This window comes from Alternaria arborescens, assembly GCF_004154835.1.
Source record: "Alternaria arborescens strain FERA 675 chromosome Unknown contig_20, whole genome shotgun sequence".
Lineage (NCBI taxonomy): Eukaryota > Fungi > Ascomycota > Dothideomycetes > Pleosporales > Pleosporaceae > Alternaria > Alternaria arborescens.
The window spans coordinates 485,854-503,741 of NW_021167875.1; the positions used below are offsets into that span (position 1 = coordinate 485,854).

The 17,888-nt window shown below is 49.1% G+C and overlaps 8 protein-coding genes across 8 annotated transcripts; 4 read left to right on the forward strand and 4 right to left on the reverse strand.

Moving 5' to 3' along the window:
• Nucleotides 1–925: 925 nt before the first annotated feature.
• Nucleotides 926–2,075, forward strand: AA0111_g8330 (hypothetical protein; the record flags this gene model as incomplete). Its single annotated transcript, XM_028654766.1, has 4 exons — nucleotides 926–934; nucleotides 987–1,097; nucleotides 1,154–1,395; nucleotides 1,445–2,075. 4 exons carry the CDS (start codon nucleotides 926–928, stop codon nucleotides 2,073–2,075), a joined length of 993 nt encoding a protein of 330 aa, XP_028504230.1.
• A 590-nt stretch (nucleotides 2,076–2,665) lies between these two features.
• Nucleotides 2,666–4,002, forward strand: AA0111_g8331 (hypothetical protein; the record flags this gene model as incomplete). The annotated part of the gene is made up of 2 exons (XM_028654767.1): nucleotides 2,666–3,398; nucleotides 3,446–4,002. The coding sequence occupies 2 exons, from the start codon at nucleotides 2,666–2,668 to the stop codon at nucleotides 4,000–4,002; spliced, it is 1,290 nt and encodes a 429-aa protein (XP_028504231.1).
• A 30-nt stretch (nucleotides 4,003–4,032) lies between these two features.
• AA0111_g8332 (hypothetical protein) lies at nucleotides 4,033–4,902 on the reverse strand (the record flags this gene model as incomplete). The annotated part of the gene is made up of 2 exons (XM_028654768.1): nucleotides 4,033–4,676; nucleotides 4,728–4,902. 2 exons carry the CDS (start codon nucleotides 4,900–4,902, stop codon nucleotides 4,033–4,035), a joined length of 819 nt encoding a protein of 272 aa, XP_028504232.1.
• A 991-nt stretch (nucleotides 4,903–5,893) lies between these two features.
• AA0111_g8333 (hypothetical protein) lies at nucleotides 5,894–6,931 on the forward strand (the record flags this gene model as incomplete). Its single annotated transcript, XM_028654769.1, has 1 exon — nucleotides 5,894–6,931. The coding sequence occupies one exon, from the start codon at nucleotides 5,894–5,896 to the stop codon at nucleotides 6,929–6,931; it is 1,038 nt and encodes a 345-aa protein (XP_028504233.1).
• A 232-nt stretch (nucleotides 6,932–7,163) lies between these two features.
• On the forward strand, nucleotides 7,164–8,842 carry AA0111_g8334 (putative feruloyl esterase; the record flags this gene model as incomplete). The annotated part of the gene is made up of 2 exons (XM_028654770.1): nucleotides 7,164–8,426; nucleotides 8,513–8,842. The coding sequence occupies 2 exons, from the start codon at nucleotides 7,164–7,166 to the stop codon at nucleotides 8,840–8,842; spliced, it is 1,593 nt and encodes a 530-aa protein (XP_028504234.1).
• A 669-nt stretch (nucleotides 8,843–9,511) lies between these two features.
• On the reverse strand, nucleotides 9,512–9,751 carry AA0111_g8335 (hypothetical protein; the record flags this gene model as incomplete). Its single annotated transcript, XM_028654771.1, has 1 exon — nucleotides 9,512–9,751. One exon carries the CDS (start codon nucleotides 9,749–9,751, stop codon nucleotides 9,512–9,514), a length of 240 nt encoding a protein of 79 aa, XP_028504105.1.
• A 2,302-nt stretch (nucleotides 9,752–12,053) lies between these two features.
• Nucleotides 12,054–12,167, reverse strand: AA0111_g8336 (hypothetical protein; the record flags this gene model as incomplete). The annotated part of the gene is made up of 1 exon (XM_028654772.1): nucleotides 12,054–12,167. The coding sequence occupies one exon, from the start codon at nucleotides 12,165–12,167 to the stop codon at nucleotides 12,054–12,056; it is 114 nt and encodes a 37-aa protein (XP_028504235.1).
• A 2,703-nt stretch (nucleotides 12,168–14,870) lies between these two features.
• On the reverse strand, nucleotides 14,871–15,290 carry AA0111_g8337 (hypothetical protein; the record flags this gene model as incomplete). Its single annotated transcript, XM_028654773.1, has 1 exon — nucleotides 14,871–15,290. The coding sequence occupies one exon, from the start codon at nucleotides 15,288–15,290 to the stop codon at nucleotides 14,871–14,873; it is 420 nt and encodes a 139-aa protein (XP_028504236.1).
• Nucleotides 15,291–17,888: the final 2,598 nt, after the last annotated feature.

A 17,888-nucleotide genomic window follows, 5' to 3' on the forward strand; every position in this document is an offset into this window, starting at 1 on the left:
TATTTAGAATGGCAACACGCCCGGCGCAGAGACGTTGTCGCGATAGCAACACCGGGGGAGCGCCGCGCATGATACATCAGTGTGTTGAATTTTGAGGATGTAGGGGACCGGGAGTTCACCAGGTGCTGGTAGGTAAGCATGGCGCAACTGATCGGCAGACTGGACGACCACAACAGCATCGTCGCATCGCCATGATCGATCTACGCAGATCGCTTTGCATTTAGCCACGATACGATATCTTTCCAGCACGGCAACAGGTGGACTGGAGCTAAGAGTGGCCAAGCCGTTACCAAACCGCCCTATCGCTCTGGCGAATTACGATACTCTTTCGAGTCGACGAATGGGATACGCCGATGTTCACCCATATACATGCGCAAGCGCGACGCATACATCGTTCATCGCAAACCGCGGCTACAGCTTCTCGGGTGATCTTAAGTACAATCTCCGTTGCAGCTATCGCTTCATGAGAGGATCACCTGACTTGTGGCTGGTATACACACTGGTCGGGCTGCTGGTGTTCAGCTGCTTCGTGACCGGGCTTGGTAATACCCGCAAATGCCACCGAGAAGGATTCATAAGATTTACCATGAGACAAATGCAATACAAGGACGAGAGCGAGCGGATGACTGATCCGCACGGAATCGGCTTCTGATGCTTGTCGCGTTCAGCCTCAATGAAAGACCGAGTGGAATTCAGTATAAGTATGCTCGTGAATTCGTAGCTTCGCGGTCGAATCTCCCTTGACCAGGTTGCTGGTTTCGCCGACGCAGGTGCCATGATCTTTTCCGCCTACGAAGGGCAACAAAAAGACTTGCAGTGGGTGACTGTGACGCTGACGGTCATCTCAACAGTACTGTTGATCTGGCGCATCACGAATACAATCACAAGTCGAGGTTGGCTGGGGTTGGAAGATGTTTTCGTAATCATGGCGAATGTAAGTACGACACCGCCGAGAAACTGCAAGTGCTTATATCTCACCATCGTAGATTTGGCTCGTTCTACTGGCGGCGTTTATTTACCGGTCGACAACCTATGGATTCGGCACGCGCTTAGTCGATATCGCAAGGGATGGCGGGAATGCTACGGAAGCACTCAAGGTTAGGGGAATGATCGATTTCAATATCAGCTTGACATGCTAACGCCATCGTGCTAGTCGTTCTGGCTCACGCAGTCCTTCTACACGCTCACCAACGGCTTTAACAAAATGGCTTTCCTGGCTTTGTATTATCGTGTATTTGCTCTGAAGCGCTTTCGACAGGCATGCATTGTACTAGGGGTCATATCAGTTGGCTGGACTGTCTCATATGTCGTAGTCTGCATCTTCCAATGCACGCCGGTACCTCGAGTCTATAATCGAACGATACCAGGAACATGCATCAACTTCTTCTGGCACCGGTATGTTGCCCTTCAGTGTATGCGAAACTATCACTGACATTCCCTCAAGTTGGTCGAATGCTATCTTGAATCTCCTTACCGACCTCGCGATTTTCATACTTCCAATGCCCGTCATCTTCGGGTTGAATATGTCCAAAGGCTCGCGAATCGGTCTCATGGTCCTTTTTTCAATGGGCTTCTTCATCTGCCTAACAACCGCTCTCCGCATGTCCACGTTGCCCCTCTCCCTTCGTACCCGGGAGCCGACATGGCAATCTGCACCCACGAATCTTTGGAGTTTCATCGAGGCCGCGAGTGGAGTGATAACCGCTTGCTTATTAAGCCTACGTAAGAGCATCGGCGGATTGTGGCCAAAGAGATGGCGAAGCAACAAAGGAACGAGTGGGGCGTACCAGAACTACAGCGGATCCAATGGTATCGGGCTGGGGATATCGCGACCCCGCACCGGGAACGCACATCAGGATGCGTTCGCCATGGGAGCAATGCGTAGCGGTGCAAGGGGCAAGATTGAGACTCTCGGCGACATTAGTCCGAGTGAGAGTCAAGAGCGCATCATCGAAGACTCCAAGCCGGGAGTGCATGTCACATCGCAACCACGACGCAGCAACAGCACTAAAAGCGAACATGTTGTATTGCAAGGTATCACTGTCACTCATGATGTAGAGGTTAGGAGAAATTAATACCGAACCCAGACTATCATGTCCGAAAGCTACCTGTATTGAAAGCTCGACGTGACACTTCCATGCGATTGCTTTTCTGGACTACTGCACTTGTTAGCATAGTTGTGAGGTATGGACCACTCTTCTGATTTCTTCCAATACGTTCAAAACTGACCATGAACCTTTACACATATTCCGCACTTGTTCTAGACACTTTTTGGCGCTGTGGTAGTTGTCGATACGTATAGCGCTGCGCAGCCAAGATGTCAGTTCTGGGTGTGAAATCACTGAGCGCATCATTCTTCGCATGATTACAACCCAACGGCGGGGCTTTGGTACAGATTCTGCCATGCAGCCGGACGTGTTCGACAAGCGTCAGGTTTTGGTATCGGAGCCGCGTGTCTGTGAGGTAAGCGTTCGCCCCACCAAGCGTGGGGCGCCTTGCATCTGTCAGTGCATGCTAAAACAGCCGAAAGGCCGCAAGAACAGCTGCAGGGTACTTGACGAGCAGCAAGTCACATCACAAGTCCTTCGGCTACCACTGCTTCCAAACCGCGTACACTGAGCTGTTACTACACTTCTAAACGCGAATCCTCACCAATTTTACCATCATGGCTGAGAGAAGCTCTTTAAGCATCGCGATAGTGGGCGGAGGTATCGCGGGCCTGACGCTGACCGTTGCGCTTCTCACAAAATGCCCGCACATAAAGGTCACACTGTATGAGTCTGCTGCGGCTTTTGGCGAGATCGGTGCTGGTGTTGGGTTCTCGCCCGTCATGGTCCGCACCATGGGTATGATCGACCGACGAATCGAGGCCGCCTTCATCAAGTGCAACAAAGGAAACGTCAACCCAGATCCACCGGTGTGGTTCACAGCGAGGGTGGGAGACAAGAGGAAGAAGGGCGTTGAGCTAGGGGAAGAATCGTTCACTATTCCAGCAAGAGAGGGACCGAATGGCGGAGTCCACCGTGCGCAATTTCTCGATGAGCTTGTTAAACTGGTTCCAGAAGGTGTTGCGCAGTTCAAGAAAAGGTTGCGCGATATCACAGAAGCAAATGATGGATCTGGAGATGCGATTCTCCATTTCGCCGACGGGTCTATTGCACAGCATAGTGCAGTACTGGGTTGCGACGGTATCAAATCGCGCGTACGGCAAATTGTGCTAGGCGATGTGCCAGAAGCGCAAGCAGTCTTCTCAGGAAAATACGCTTATCGTGGAATCTTTTCCATGACGAAGGCAATCGAGATCTTGGGTAAAGAGATACCGAAAATGCCGCAAATGTGGCTTGGCTACCATGCCCACATACTCACGTTTCCCATAGCAAATGGAACGCTGTTTAATGGTACGTCGACTCGGAAGTTACTATTAAGCTGGCTGACGCGCTTACAGTTGTCGCATTTGGGTCGCGACCCACTTGGGAGGATAAGAACTGGGTGGTGCAGACGTCTCGCGACGAGATGATGGAAGACTTCAAACACTTCATACCTGCTGCTCAAAAGATCATAGAGAATATGCAAAAGCCAGATATCTGGGCGCTATTCTACCATCTTCCTGCGGCAACATACTACACCACCAAGCCTTTGATCTGTCTTGTAGGTGACGCTGCACATGCCTCAACGCCTCAACAGGGGTCTGGAGCTGGCATGTGTATCGAGGATGTCCACGTTCTTAGCGAGCTGTTGTCGGCATGTCGTCAGAAAGAACAGCTTACAAATGTATTCCATGCGTACGATGCAGTCCGAAGACCGCGCAGTCAGAAACTAGTGGCGACAAGCAAGGAGGCTGGTAAGCTATGGGAGTTTGAGGGAGAAGGTGTAGGTGATGATTTAGATGCTTTGCGAAGCAATGCGCTATCGAGAATGGATTGGATTTGGGATCATGAGATATCGAAGGATCTTATGACAGCGAAACTTATGATGAAAGAAGGCCTGCCGAACACTCCGTAGTGTTGGAATGTCGCAACTAGATATAATCTACTATGCAGAGATGTTCTGCAGCTCGGTCTTCGTATCAACCAGTATTGTTGGGTACCACAAGTAGTACAAGACGGTAACCGCGAACATTGGAACTGAATCGAAGATGTACATGGTCCATTCATGCCTCAGAAGATACCCGTCATTACCCATGGCATACTCTACGACGCGAAAGACAGATCTGACCATGATGAGAGCGGAGATGATGAACAGCATGCGTAAGCTCTCCCTCCAAGGAACATCGACGGTGTACGACTCAGGAGTAGGACGTTGACGTATGCGGTTCCGAAAGATGACCCCTGTGACCGCGAATAGTGCAAACATGATCACTTGAATAAGGAGACCAGCGATCACGATGCCTTCTCCGAGCTTTGCATGCGTGCCGGTAACCATCAAGCCAGAAGCGCCTCCCTGAACCAGGATAGAGAGGACGTCACCCGTCACGAATATCTTCGTCAATTTCCGAGGCTTGATCACGGAAAGGTGGTCGGCTTGTATACTGCGAATGATGCGACTCAGACACATGTAGATTGATGCAGCGAAGAAAGCGGGGCCAAGGAGAATGAAGACGTTTTGTACAGCGAATGGCATGATTCTACCGGTCTTGCTGTGAGCGGACGCTCTTGCGCAGTAACCGGCGAACTCCACTATGATCAAAGTGTCAGCTTCATCACAAGAACCAGAGGGACGAAGCTTACGGAAACCTCCAACCACAAACGGGGTGCAAAACCAGGTCTTGGTACGGAACATTCGCCACCAGATCAAGCCAGTGGTAAACATGAAAAGTAGGATAAATATAACAGCGGCGGCCATCGAGGGGAGGTAGTTCCAAAGGTAGTAACCTCCCTTGGTGGGCTCTACTCCATCGACCATTTTGGCTAATTGGGTGAAGGCGTCGGTGGGTATAATTCGTATGAAATCTTTCTGCGGGACAAGCTCGAAGCAATTGGAGATGGTGAGGCAATAGGAATCGATGGTAGATGGTATCTTGATCGAAACATTGTGAGGACTCAAGATCTTTGTATCTGTCGGATTCGCTGTAGTTTCAGAACGTGCTTTGGTAAATGCAGCGCCAGATGTGGGTGAGAAAGCAGAATGTGATCCGCTATACTTGGAAATACGTCGTATTCTACCCCGAGTAGTCGTAGCCGAATTGTTGCGGTAATAACATGAGCTTCGCGCGCCAAAGGAATAAGAGCGAGAGAAGGATAGGAGTGGAAGCTATCGTCAAACAGCTGCGGCAAAGGCAATACGTCGTATTGCTGAATACGATGTATAAACAGTGACGCACCAGTGCTTCATGCGGCGCTGCAGGGGTATGCGGCGAATGAAGGCGGACATGTAGAAAATCTAGCGTGGCCCACTTCCAGGTTCCGAGCTCCGATTTGGGAGACACTAATCTAGTGCACTCTTAGTCAGCGTATCCGTATCTACTCCGGCATTCTTCTTGCTCCAACACTCCTTTGCTACTATCCGTATCTCTGGCTCTGCGTATCTTTGTTTACTAGTTTCTTGTTACGCCAATCATAGTCGCCTGGGTCGGGTTTGGTCATGCGTCCACGAAACCCCTCACGGAGACCACACAGAAAGTCGCGACTTGGCTGTCAAGAATGTAAGCGACGCCACATCAAGGTAAGTGACCTGGCTGTTAGACGCTGGTACCTGCATCTGTCTCGACTTAATCTGAAGTGAAAAAGCATACTGACTTCCGCAGTGCGATGAGGCACAACCGACTTGCGAGAACTGTTCAAGAGATGATCGGATCTGCGCATACCAAAAGCCACCCACTCGCCGTGCAGGGTCCGCTCAATCATCATGTACAATCTCTGATACTGCCTCAACAGAACCTTACATTGGAAGTCCCATGTCGCAAAGTGTTCCAATTCTAGGGGATCGTCACAGTAGTGCGTCAGCAGCAGTAACGCCGTCTGTCAACCAGGATTACCTGTCTCCACTACCGTTATCATTTCAAGCACAAGATCTGTCGCTCAATCTGCGCCATATGCAGTTGTTCAATCACTTCATCTTCGAGACCTTGCCAAGTCTCGAAGAAGCAGGCGCCATTGATCAAAGACAGGCACGAACCTTGATGCCGATCATATTATCTAAGCCATACGTTGTGTATCAGCTGCTAGCACTATCTGCTATGCATATGAGCTATCTACATGCGGCCGAATCAGGTCTTTATCGCGAGGAAGCAAGGACCTTCCAGACACTGGCGTTGAGCTCATTCAATGATGCACATTTCGAGGTCACGGCAGAGAATTGTGCCCCTTTGTTGATATTCTCTAGCTTCATCGGCTTGCATGAGCTTGGTGAAGTCGCTGTGATCGCGGACGCTAGCGCAGGCGAAATACTAGACAGGTTCATCACGTACATGAACCTGCATCGTGGGGTGCGCGCTGTTACATCGCAGTCCTGGCAATTCCTGAAACAGACCAGCATATCTTCCTATTTCGAACGCGCCGAGAATTCCATCAACCTAGCATCATCGTCCCACAATGAAATTGCTGAGGTTGTAGCCGATCGCCTGTCCAACTTGCTGGGCCAAGCGGACATGAGTGAGGAATCTCGATCAACCTGCCGCGCGGCTGTATCTCAGCTACAGCTCGTGTACCAAACCGAAACAGTCCCTGACCAATCGCCTTCTTCCGGCTTGATCTGGATTTGGCCTATCAATTTGTCTAGCGACTTCACAAACCTCCTGTCCATGCGAAAGCCGGAAGCGCTAATCATCCTCGCCCATTACGCGGTCGTTCTGCACCACCGGCGTCGTATGTGGCTTGTCGGCAATGTCGGTAGAATTCTGATCGAGGAGATTTCCAGATTTCTGGGCTCCTTCTGGAAGCATTGGCTCGAGTGGCCGAACGAGATGCTAGCGCAGACTCAGGGCAATACGTAGCCAATCAGCGCAATACGCCGTATGTCCTGATTCGTGATCATCTTTTCTGAGCAAGGACCTGCAAGCGCACTCAGAGGTAATGTCGTGGATTGTGCTGAGGCTGTGATAGTAAGGTCAATGGGTCTTCATCTCTTTCTGCTACTTGATCGAAGAATAAAGCTTAATGTTCAGCCACTCCCGCCTCCAATACTACCTTCGTCCTGGCCTCTGTCACTCGTTCTTTTGTAACACGATGCACAACATCACTGCCCCATCTTCGGCCTGCGATGCCGGCTTTATACCCTACCCAACGGTTTTCGGTGCCACTATCCTCGACCTTACCGCTACGCCTGTCACAAACTATACAACCGAAGTTTCCGACCAGTTCTACTACAACCATCCATCTATTTCCGTGCGCGGCGTCTACTACTGCAACATTACCGTTACATATACGCACGAAGGTCAGCACGACACCATCAACGTGGAGACATGGCTTCCAATGAAAGGATGGAATGGGCGACTTCAATCCGTGGGAGGGGGAGGTTACGTTGCTGGACGATTTCCACTATCGTATATGGCGATGAGCGGCGCGCTTGGAGAGGGATATGTGGCATCAACGACGGATGCTGGTCTGGGATTGAGCTATGTTCCGGATCCATGGGCGTTGAACAGCCCAGGTAATGTTGACATGTATGCGCTCCAAAACTTGGCTGCCGTATCGCTCAACGACCAGTCGCTCATTTCAAAAGACGTCATCAACTCCTTCTACGGACAACCTCCTAAATATTCGTATTGGAGTGGATGCTCTCAAGGAGGCCGTCAAGGCTTCATGCTCGCACAGCGCTACCCTGACGCTTACGATGGCATTGCTGCCGCAGCTCCAGCGTTCAATTGGAACCAGTTCATCCCTGGAGCAGCATGGGCACAGGTGATGATGTCAATAATGAGGCAGTTTCCAACGAAATGCGAGTTGGACTCCCTCACAGAAGCCGCTGTCGCTTCCTGCGACGCTCTCGATGGTGTGGCCGACGGACTGATCAGCGACGTGGACAAGTGTTCTTTCAATCCGTTCACGATGATCGGCAGCGTGCGCAATTGTACTTCGACGGGCAAATCGGTCACCATCACTGAAGCAGCTGCAATAATTGCAAACGCTACATGGGAAGGCCCGCGTGGTCCGAACGGCGAGTTCCTTTGGTACGGTGTTGACTATCAATCTCGGCTCACTGGCAGCCCTAATCCAACGGGTACTACCTCTGACTTAGGTTACGCGGCGACAACGTGCAATACGAATGGCACATGCACCGGAGCTCCCACTGGACTTGGTGAAGGATGGTTGCAGCTCTTCGTCAAGAAGGACCCCCAGTGGAACTATACGCTGATCAAATCGGTGGAGGAATACACCCGCCTTTTCAAGTCTGCTATGCAGCAGTACGACTCTATCATCGGAAGCGCGGATCCAGATCTTTCAAACTACCGCAAAGCGGGCGGCAAGATCATTACCTATCACGGCCTGGTAAATCTCCCATCGAGCAATCCTTGCCCCTCGTCGTCTTTGACGAGTGTTGTACTCTTCCAAGCCTATGCTAACCTTCCTGTTAGGCCGACGGACTTATCCCACACAAAGGCACCACTGACTACTATAATCGTGTGACGAAGCTGGATGCGAACGTCGACGATTTCTTCCGCTACTTCCAGGTTCCTGGACTAGCGCATTGCTCTGGCGGATCGGGTGGACAGCCTACCTCCACGTTCCAGGCTCTTGTCGATTGGGTGGAAAGGGGTACTGCGCCGGATACGATTCCAATCAACTTCAGTGACACATCTGGAACTCAGTACGACAGGTTCTTGTGCCCTTATCCCATGAAGACACGCCTTGTGTCGGAGGACGGAGATGTCACGAAGGCGAAGTCGTATGAGTGTGCTCCTTGAAACACAAGTTCATGCCCATGTGATAATGGCTGTGTAACCTATCCTGTTCTTCTTGAAAAGGTCGTGTTTTCCTGGATGTATGGGACACGTTCGAGTTTGGCGCACCCAATGTAGCTTCTGGCACCGTGGTGGAAGTACTTTTACATTCCAAGTATGTACTATATATCTTTCAATCTTACAAGAGATCCTCTCTATAAAAACACGATGCTCGTGATCGATGAGAAGTCTTACTGGGGACATTCTACGAGCAGCATGATGGACGAAAGGTTCTCACGCAGTGCATAAACTTGAGACGTTGGGAATAATTCTCAACCCACCCCATGTTATCCCATTGAGGTACGAATCGTGATAACACACTTGTATGATTGCATTAGTCTCCTATTCGTGCTAGTACGATGTCTTGTCCATCGCACTCCTGCTCTTCCCTAAGAACCAACTCTGGATCGTCCAAGAGCGATTTTCACAATCTTCAACTCCAGCTCTGACCTTAGGTTTTGATTTGCTGCTACTAACCATTGATACCACGACCTCTGAAGAGGACAACCACCTACCAGCCTCGGTCTGCACTGTAGTTCTCGGACCCTTCTTTCATGGGATGTTAGCCTGGATCAGAGGGGATTGTAGAGCACTACATACCTAACTGGTATTCTTTCGAATAATAGCAAGCAGCTAGCACCTCCAAACATAAGTGCATTTGGTGCCTGGAGGACTGCACCATGTTCTTCCGTTGATACCTGTGCCAACATACTGTCCCGCTCTGCCATTACACACCTTCGGGTTGTTCGGATTATTGAATGCTGTATCCACGTCGCAGACGTTGGCAGCATTGCAGCTACCACTTAGATTCCATACTTTTGTTGTAGCAAGAACCGTCGGCGCGAAGAAAACGACAAAAACATTAAGTTTCATTTTTCGATATATGTCTCAAGGAAGATTATGGAGTTGGAAAGTAGATGTGACATAAACCCAGGTCGTGAATTCGATGGTTTAAATAGAGCGTTTGAGGACTTCCAAGATTCTTTAAGGTTACGCTAGAAATCTTACTTATAATGAAAACCCTATGGACCGAAGTCCGACCTCGAATGATCAAGAGCGATAGTGAGCTTGACAGGGAGTTGAACTTTATAGGCGGTGTGGTAGGGTGCATAATGGCTTCCGTGCAGTCTTGGTAAAGCTAAACTTTCAAGCTAGGTGCTCGAGCATGTTTTGGGGATTTCGGAACCGTCTCCGAGCTCGACCATCGCGTTGAGAAAGTAGCTTGATAAGCAGATTAAGGACGACGAGATGAACAAAAAGGATCGTGGTTTGGCAGGTTCCAGTGCGCCGATAATTTGAAAGACGAAGTTTGGAGAGTCTTGTCCCTGACTGCATGGAGGGCCAGGCTAGTGCACCTGTACAGTATCTAGGGAAAGCAGCTATCCTGGGAAAGCGTGAAGCCATCGTCGTTATCATAGTCCACCGTACGGTAAGGGGGTTCTGGGAAGCACTTCGACGGTTACCCTTGGAGCTACAGCATGGTAAGCAGTGGAAATGTCGTAGTCTAAACGACATCGCCGGTTGCAACAGGGAGCACGAGAAGCAGAAATCGCCCTGACATGGCAGCGGCACCAGTTAGGCCAGCAAAACTGATTCCAGGCTACTGTATCTCTTTGAATTCATTCAGAATTTTTCTTTGAACAAATGCGATGCCCATGATCAATACGAGATCCTATTGGAGACGCTTTACGAGCAGCATGATGGACGCAGGTTTCTCAGGCAGTCTGTAGACTTGAGACGTTGAGTGACATCCTTTTAGATTAAAATTAGCATTTTAGTCAGGCTTAGTACCCTCTACCCAGTTCTGGCTTACCAGCTCGTCCAATGAGCAGTGGGTGCAGCTGTATGATTAGAAACGAATGTTGTTCCAGGTGACAACCACGCCGCATCAGCCTCGCGCGCATCGCCTACCTCTCCGCCTTGCCTCGAGCTGCACAGAGGGAGTTGCATGACAACGCAGGGGCTCAGCGCTGTTCTTGAGTATCGAGATACCTGGTATGTCATGCACCGTTTGCCGCTTTTCTCGTGGAAAGATAATGATTCGCAGCTCACCAAGCTGTTCTGTCTCAACACCATGAAACGACCCATGTCTTGCCAGGTTGACAATCCTCCAGAGGAATTACTTGGATATTGCGATCATGGCTGTGAAGAGAGAATGAAAGGTTGCCAATGGATATATCTTTGTGCAACTCGCACCGTTACGCCTTCAAACCCTACTACATCACGACTTTTATTGTGCTCATATCCCCACAATCAACGCACGTTCTCAAAGACTCCCTCAAAGACACTATTTTCTTGAACAATGCCTTCTTCAGTGCCTACCAACAGAGCCACTATCCCTGGCACGTCCAGATCCCAGCCCTGATGGGATCCCGAGGACGTACTGAATCTATGTGTGGACGGCCTCTGCTTGGGGTATGCACCGTCAAAGCATCGCGAGTGCCACAATCGGATCCGACGTGATGACGTGTACTTCTTGGTTACCGAGATAGCAAAGAAACAGCCAGACCCGGAGCGAATTCGACCAGACCTTGTGAATCTCGCCAACTAAGGGTTATGTTATCGACATCGACATACACAAGGCGAGGCGCTGGTAAACAAATGGACGAGCAATATCAGGGCAGCGTTCCCAGCCGAGCTTGATCGAACGCAAGACCGGAGGTCTGCAATGCAGAGTCAGCCGGCGACAGTCGCGTTCACGCCTGCCCAGCTTGAAACAACACGCGCGCAGATTGAGCAGATCGTGCAACAGGTCAGGCAGGAATTAGGGCCTCCGAACAGTACCACTCCTCCTCGATACAATGTCGCGAGTTCAGCCGCTGCTGAATCTGTCAACGCACCATCGGAGATGCCGCCAACACCTAGTACATCGTTGGGCCGGGCTGCGCGCAGCGCTGTCAACACCACACCCCGAGTCGCAACGGGGAGCGCGAGAAGCTCAAATCGTCCTGACACCGCAGCGGTACCCGTTGGGCGAACTGAAGCAATCTTAGGCAGAACGTCGTCGTCTAGCGCGACACCATTGCCAAACGTGTCGCAGGTCGCGCCACGCCCTTCGCCGCAGCGATGCCAACGCCCACATGCTCGCCGGTTACCCTTCGACGAACAGTGTCCCATCTGCTACGAAGGAGACTCTCTTTCCGAATGCGATGCGTCCGAGATTGTATGGTGTAGATCAAGTTGCGGTCGGAGTGTGCACAAGAAATGCTTTGATGATTGGCGTGCGCAATGCGTTACCGACTGCAATCGACTCACGTGCGGCATGTGTCGCAGCGATTGGGACGAACATTCTGAGTGTGATGCATGTGATGCTGTTCATGCGCGGAGGCAGGCGATCGAGGGGGATTGCGCGATTTGTCGTGATGTTTTGGAAGAGGACGGGTCGACGGCGGCGAGCGAGGAGGATTTGGTATGGTGCAAGGACAGCTGCGGACAGAGCGTACATCGGCACTGCTTTGATGGCTGGAAGAGGCAATGCGTTGCTGATGGTAGAGCTGCGACATGTGTGTCATGCCGCGCATCCTGGCGCGAGGGGTGTGAATGCTAAGTGCAAGTACCACACGAGGGTTAGGTGTTGCTTTCGGAATCGCGTCGCGTTCCGATCGGAACCGACATCCCAATCTTGTGGGCAGATGCCTACCAGTAGAACCTTTGTAATCAGACATTGACACTGCGCAAATCTTGCTTTCCATCCTTCCTCGACAACACACGCTCTGTATTGCGATCTTCTAGAGGGCTGACATATATGGCGACGTATATCGATTCGTGGACTGGTAATGCTCTATATCATCTCAGTCAGTGCGGGTTCTACGCGGTCACCTCGAGCGCGCGTTGCGAACCCTTGATCCGGGTGAAACATACCAACGCATACCCAAAGACCGATCGCGCGAGGACATCATGCCTGCCACAACGGCGGAGCGACAGCCTTGGTTGGCTGGACTAAGCAGGGCGTAGTCTGACACTGTATATCATGCTGAGCCTCGACTATATCGATCCATTTGTGGTCTGATGAGCGATAACTGCGCCGCATGTAGGCGTAGTCCTAAAAGTTTCGTGCGACCTCAGCCTCACCGATTTTTACGACGTCTGGACTTGATAGTCTATTGGTACAAGGACCAGGCTCGGTCTGTATGTGTCCTTTCCCCCCAAGCTTGGTACACCTTCACGTTGAAGGCTGCTCACAATGGCATCTATCTCTGATCAGATTAGTTTGCGAACGATACATACCGAGATCTAACTCAAGCTCCTCACACGGCCGGAACAGCCCATCACAGGAGGACTCGCCAGTACACTCGCCAGTACACTCGTTACTGCAACCGCAGCGCGAAGATCGTCTACAAGATAAGGGCACAATTGCCAGCGTGGAACATGTCGAAGATGGGAATGAAACACAACCTGCTCTCTCCTCCTTGTGAGAGCAGTCGAATCAGAGCAGCAAACAAGAAGGCAAAGACACACGGCTCGCTTCCTTGCGTGGCGCCACGCACTGGAAAACAGCAGGAACAATCATGGGCTTCCTCTTCACAGATCAGTTTACCCATGCAAGAGGAACACTGCCGTTAATTGTACATAGCCCTTCTTTCCGCCTTAGGGCATTACCTTTTGTTCAGGAATCTGGACGGCAAGCTTACCGACACAAGCTATCTTACGCAACCCCAGACTTCCGCGATCTCTATCCTTCTAACTACTATGTTCAAAGCGGCACTGACAGGAAGTGTTGGGATCTGCTTCGCACAGCACTTGTGGCTTGTGCTTCGTGGGAATGCAATCACACTAAACACGATCGAGAAGCTGTTTACACTTCGTACCAATGTGTTAGCTTTGTGCGATGTGCAAAGCATATGGAGAGCGCCGTTGCTAACTTGCATGGCTCTCTTAGTCTGGTTTCTAGGAATCGCGATGATCTATCCCCCGGGTACGCTGGTTATTACTTTTGCGGCGCGTAACTATACGGAGAATCGTAACATGTCTGTTATGAACCCGCCCGTCCCGCAAGAGCTTGATCTGGGCGGCAATGACAGTTTCCCTGGACTTACCTACGCCAGCTTCAATACCCTTCATTTTCAAAACGGCTCTGGGCCACGAACATGGGCATATGGGTAAGCTTTGTGGATCGACCGATATTCTTCATGCTTAACGTGACAGGGGGGCTAATCTCGCCGTGATAAACATTGCGAAATCCATGATTACTAATAACCAGATGTTCAATCTGCCTGTATATCCTGGGGAGAATTCAACGTACAATCTCCAGTTTCGAGGACCACAGGTCCGTTGCACTAGCACATCGTACAACAAGACTTTTCCTCTAGAGTACCAACCTCCTCGGGATCCTACAAGTGTGCTTTCGCTTGTCGCGCCAGCGTTCGTATCGAAATGGGACTGGAATCTGGAGTGGAACCGAGATTCGCAAGATGCGCCACTTTATTATGTTGTAAAGTATTTACCTCTGACTTGGACGGCTGTTACACGGGGTTTGACTATACTTCTCTAGGCTCGGTCCGTACTAAGGCGAGGTAGACTAAAGCGGTAGTCCGTGAGGTATCGTATGGAATGATCAGGTGGAAAAGAGTTATCGTTGTAACCAAAGGATAAACAATACCAATTCTATAAACGATAGAATAACTAGTTGACAATCTGTGTGAGAGATGAACTATTTGAGTTGACCACAACGAGTGTAATAATGAAATCCGTCCATCCTATATACTCATTGCAGTCTGTACCTGTCCTCCCTGTCCTCCCTTCCAAGAGGGAGACCTGGGGGGTCGTGACCTCCTGATCTTCACTGACCTCCCGGAGGTCAAGTCTTGGCGGGATGCCGTTCCTATCACGTGATCTGAACCCCGCCCCGGATCCACATTCGTCCATCGTGTTCGCCCGATGGTCTTCCTTCATGCGACCTGCATCAAAGGGAAGCAACTCCTTGTTACCTTGTAACATTACCCCCCCTCTTAGGCGTATCGTCCCGATACCCTAGATTATCGTTTTCCCGTGCCTAGTCCGGCGGCGGCGGTGGAGGTTTAGGTGTTCCTGTGGTGTCGTAACCTCTCTTCTTTCCTTTCCTCACTTCTCCTGACCATGCCCAAGGTTCAGACTTCTCGACGTGTCCGTACCCAGAATTCGACTCAACAGCGCCAGGCTCGTGCTGACCGTGTCCGTCAGCAAGGGAACGAGATGACTTTTCGTTGCAAGCGGTGTGAGGAGAAGAATCTTCGTTGTTTCGTGGACACTGCCTCTGGGCAGTGTGCGGGCTGTATTTCGGTGAAAGCTGAGTGTAGCTTGTTTGTGACTGAGGAAGAGTGGGAGAAGGTTGAGGCTGAAAAGCGCGAGAAGCGCCTGGCGCTTCTTCGTGCTGAGGCTGAGGTCGCTCGGCTTCGCCTGGAAGTGGCAGAGACTGAGGCGCGAGAGCGAGCATTCGCCGATCGAGATCACGCCATTTTGAGTCTTCAGGATCGTGCGAAAGAGCAAGCCGAGGGGAATTCTGCCCCGGGTACGGACTTTCTAGCAACCGAACCATCGCTACCCAGATCATCGACTGACTTGGGCTAGTTACAGGCTGACGCTTCTTTCGACCCTTTTTCTGATTACTTCTTTTCCCTCGAGGACCTAGTCCTCGCTTCCCTAGGTGTTTCTAGTAGTACTCAAGTACCTGTAACTTGCAGTTCGTCAAATTTTCTTCTAGTTCCTAAGTGTTCTAGCTTTTAGGCTATCCTTGCTACTTAACTAAGTATTTCTACTAACGACCGACTTTCTGCAGGTCCTTAATTTCTTCGACCTCGTACTCGTCGTCTTCAAGCTCTATGTCTGTTGCTAGCTCAGCATCTAGAGGTGCTCTTTCTAGGAGTTTTTTGTGAAAGACAGGGTAGACGCGCATGCTTAGTAGCAGTTAGAGTTTGTAGTTTACTGTGCCTATTTCCTCTAGGATCTTAAACAGTCCTACTCAGAGGTTATCTAGTTTCTTGCTTAGTCGTTTAGTTTTCAAGTTCTGATATAACAGGAAAACTTTGTCCCCCTTCTTAAAGGTTAGTCCCTCAATCCTTTGCTTATTTGCCGCTTTAGCTAATATAAGGTTCCTGTAAGCAATGTTCTTGCTCAATTCTTCGTGTAGCTCTCGCATTAAGCGGGCTTTGTCGTCTGCGCCTACTGCGATACTTTCTATATCTTTTAGGTCTCAGTAAGCGGTTAGCTTATACCTGTAGTTCGCGTAGTGTAGTAAGTACTTTGTCGTCGCTGACTTAGTACTGTTGTAGGCTAATTGTGCTGTTAGCAAGAGTTCAACCTAGTTGTCTTGCAGTTTGTTAGCGTATATCCTCAGATACTGTTCTAGTGTCTAGTTCGTTCTTTCTGTCTAGCTATCTGTTTCAGGGTAAAAGCTAGTTAATAGCTTCTTCTTTACACCTAATTTTGCTAGGAATGTGTCCTAATATTTAGACGTAAACAGTTTGTCACAATTAGTAATAAACTCTTTAGGTATCCTGTGTTCTAACATTAGTGCCTTGCTAACCTCGTATGCGCATTCTTCTGCGGTAATAGTCTCCTCTGTAAGCACAAATTTTGCTCCTTTTGTGTGTTAGCATATAATAACTAGAACTGTGTCGCATAATCTTCTAGATCCTAGTTCTAACGACTTTAGGAGCTTTACTATAAAGTCTATTGTTACGCTGCTCTATAGTTAGGTTAGTAGCGGTAAGAGCTATAACAGGCTATAGAGCTTATGTCTCTTAGGCTTGTTCTAGTAACAAGCTAAACAGTTGCCTAATACATCCTACACCTTCGCTCGCAAGCGTAGTATCGCAAACACCTTTAATAGTCGCCTAACTATTTCTTCTAGCGATGCATGTCTGTATTCTTTAGACTTATGCAGTTCCTTAATAAGATTCGATCTTAGTTGTAGAGGTACGTATGTTTAGTCTCCTCGAATTATATCTCTGTACTCTCGTTTGTCTTATAGCAGTTCGTTAGAGCCGTTTTCCTCAGGCTCGAACTGCTAGCTAGCTGCTCTCTGCTACTATTGTTGCTGTAATGTATCTACCTGCTCAGCTACCTTAGCTATTCTAGCTAGTTCTAGCTAGTTGTATCGTAGACTGCTGTTAGGCATCTTCTTAAATATAGCGTTATGTAGTTCCTTATAATTATCTTCTTGTAGGTTAGATCTTCTGCTTAAGGCATCCGCTGCTCTGTTAAGTGTTCTAGCTTAATAGGTTATTTTAAAGTCAAACTAAGCTAACAGTTTAGCTTATTAGACTTGCTATTAGTTAAGTTTCTTTGTTATTATAAAACCTGCTAAGTTCTAGTAATTAGTAAAAACCTCAATCTAGTGTAGTAGTCCTAATAGGTATACTTCCTACTGTTTAAAGGTATTAACTACTCCTAGTAGCTCCTTATCGTAAACGTCGTAGTTAAGTTCTACTCTAGAGAACTTCTTTAAATAGTAGAACACAGGTCTCTATTTCTTGTCTAGGCACTGCTGCGATAGTACAGCTCTAAGTGCATAATCTAACGCGTTAGTCTCGACTCGCGTTTCTTGTTTTAGGTTGTACATCTCTAGTACAGGTGCCTCAAGGAATATCTGCTTAATCTGTTTAAACGCTTCTTGTTGTTCCTCGTTCTAGCTAAATCCTGTTTTCTTCTTTGTAATCTCTAAGAAGAGTACTGTAATCTTCGAGTAATCCTTAATAAACTTCTAATAGTAATTAGCGAATCCTAAGAAGGATTGCACATCCTTAACTATCTTAAGAATTAGCTATTCTTATACAGCTAAGATCTTCTTTAGGTTTATCTTAACTCTCTCTGTAGACACTATAAAGCCTAGGAATTCTGTCTCCTTAACATAGAATTCGCACTTTCCTAGCTGCAGGTACAGCTTATATTCTTTTAGCTTCCTAAGCACTTTCTTAACATATTCTACATGTTCTTTAAGCGTTCCGCTAGAGTACACTAGTACATTGTCTAGGTACGCTGTAACAAAGATCCTAAGGTACTTATAGAAAGCGTTGTTAATAACTAATTAGAA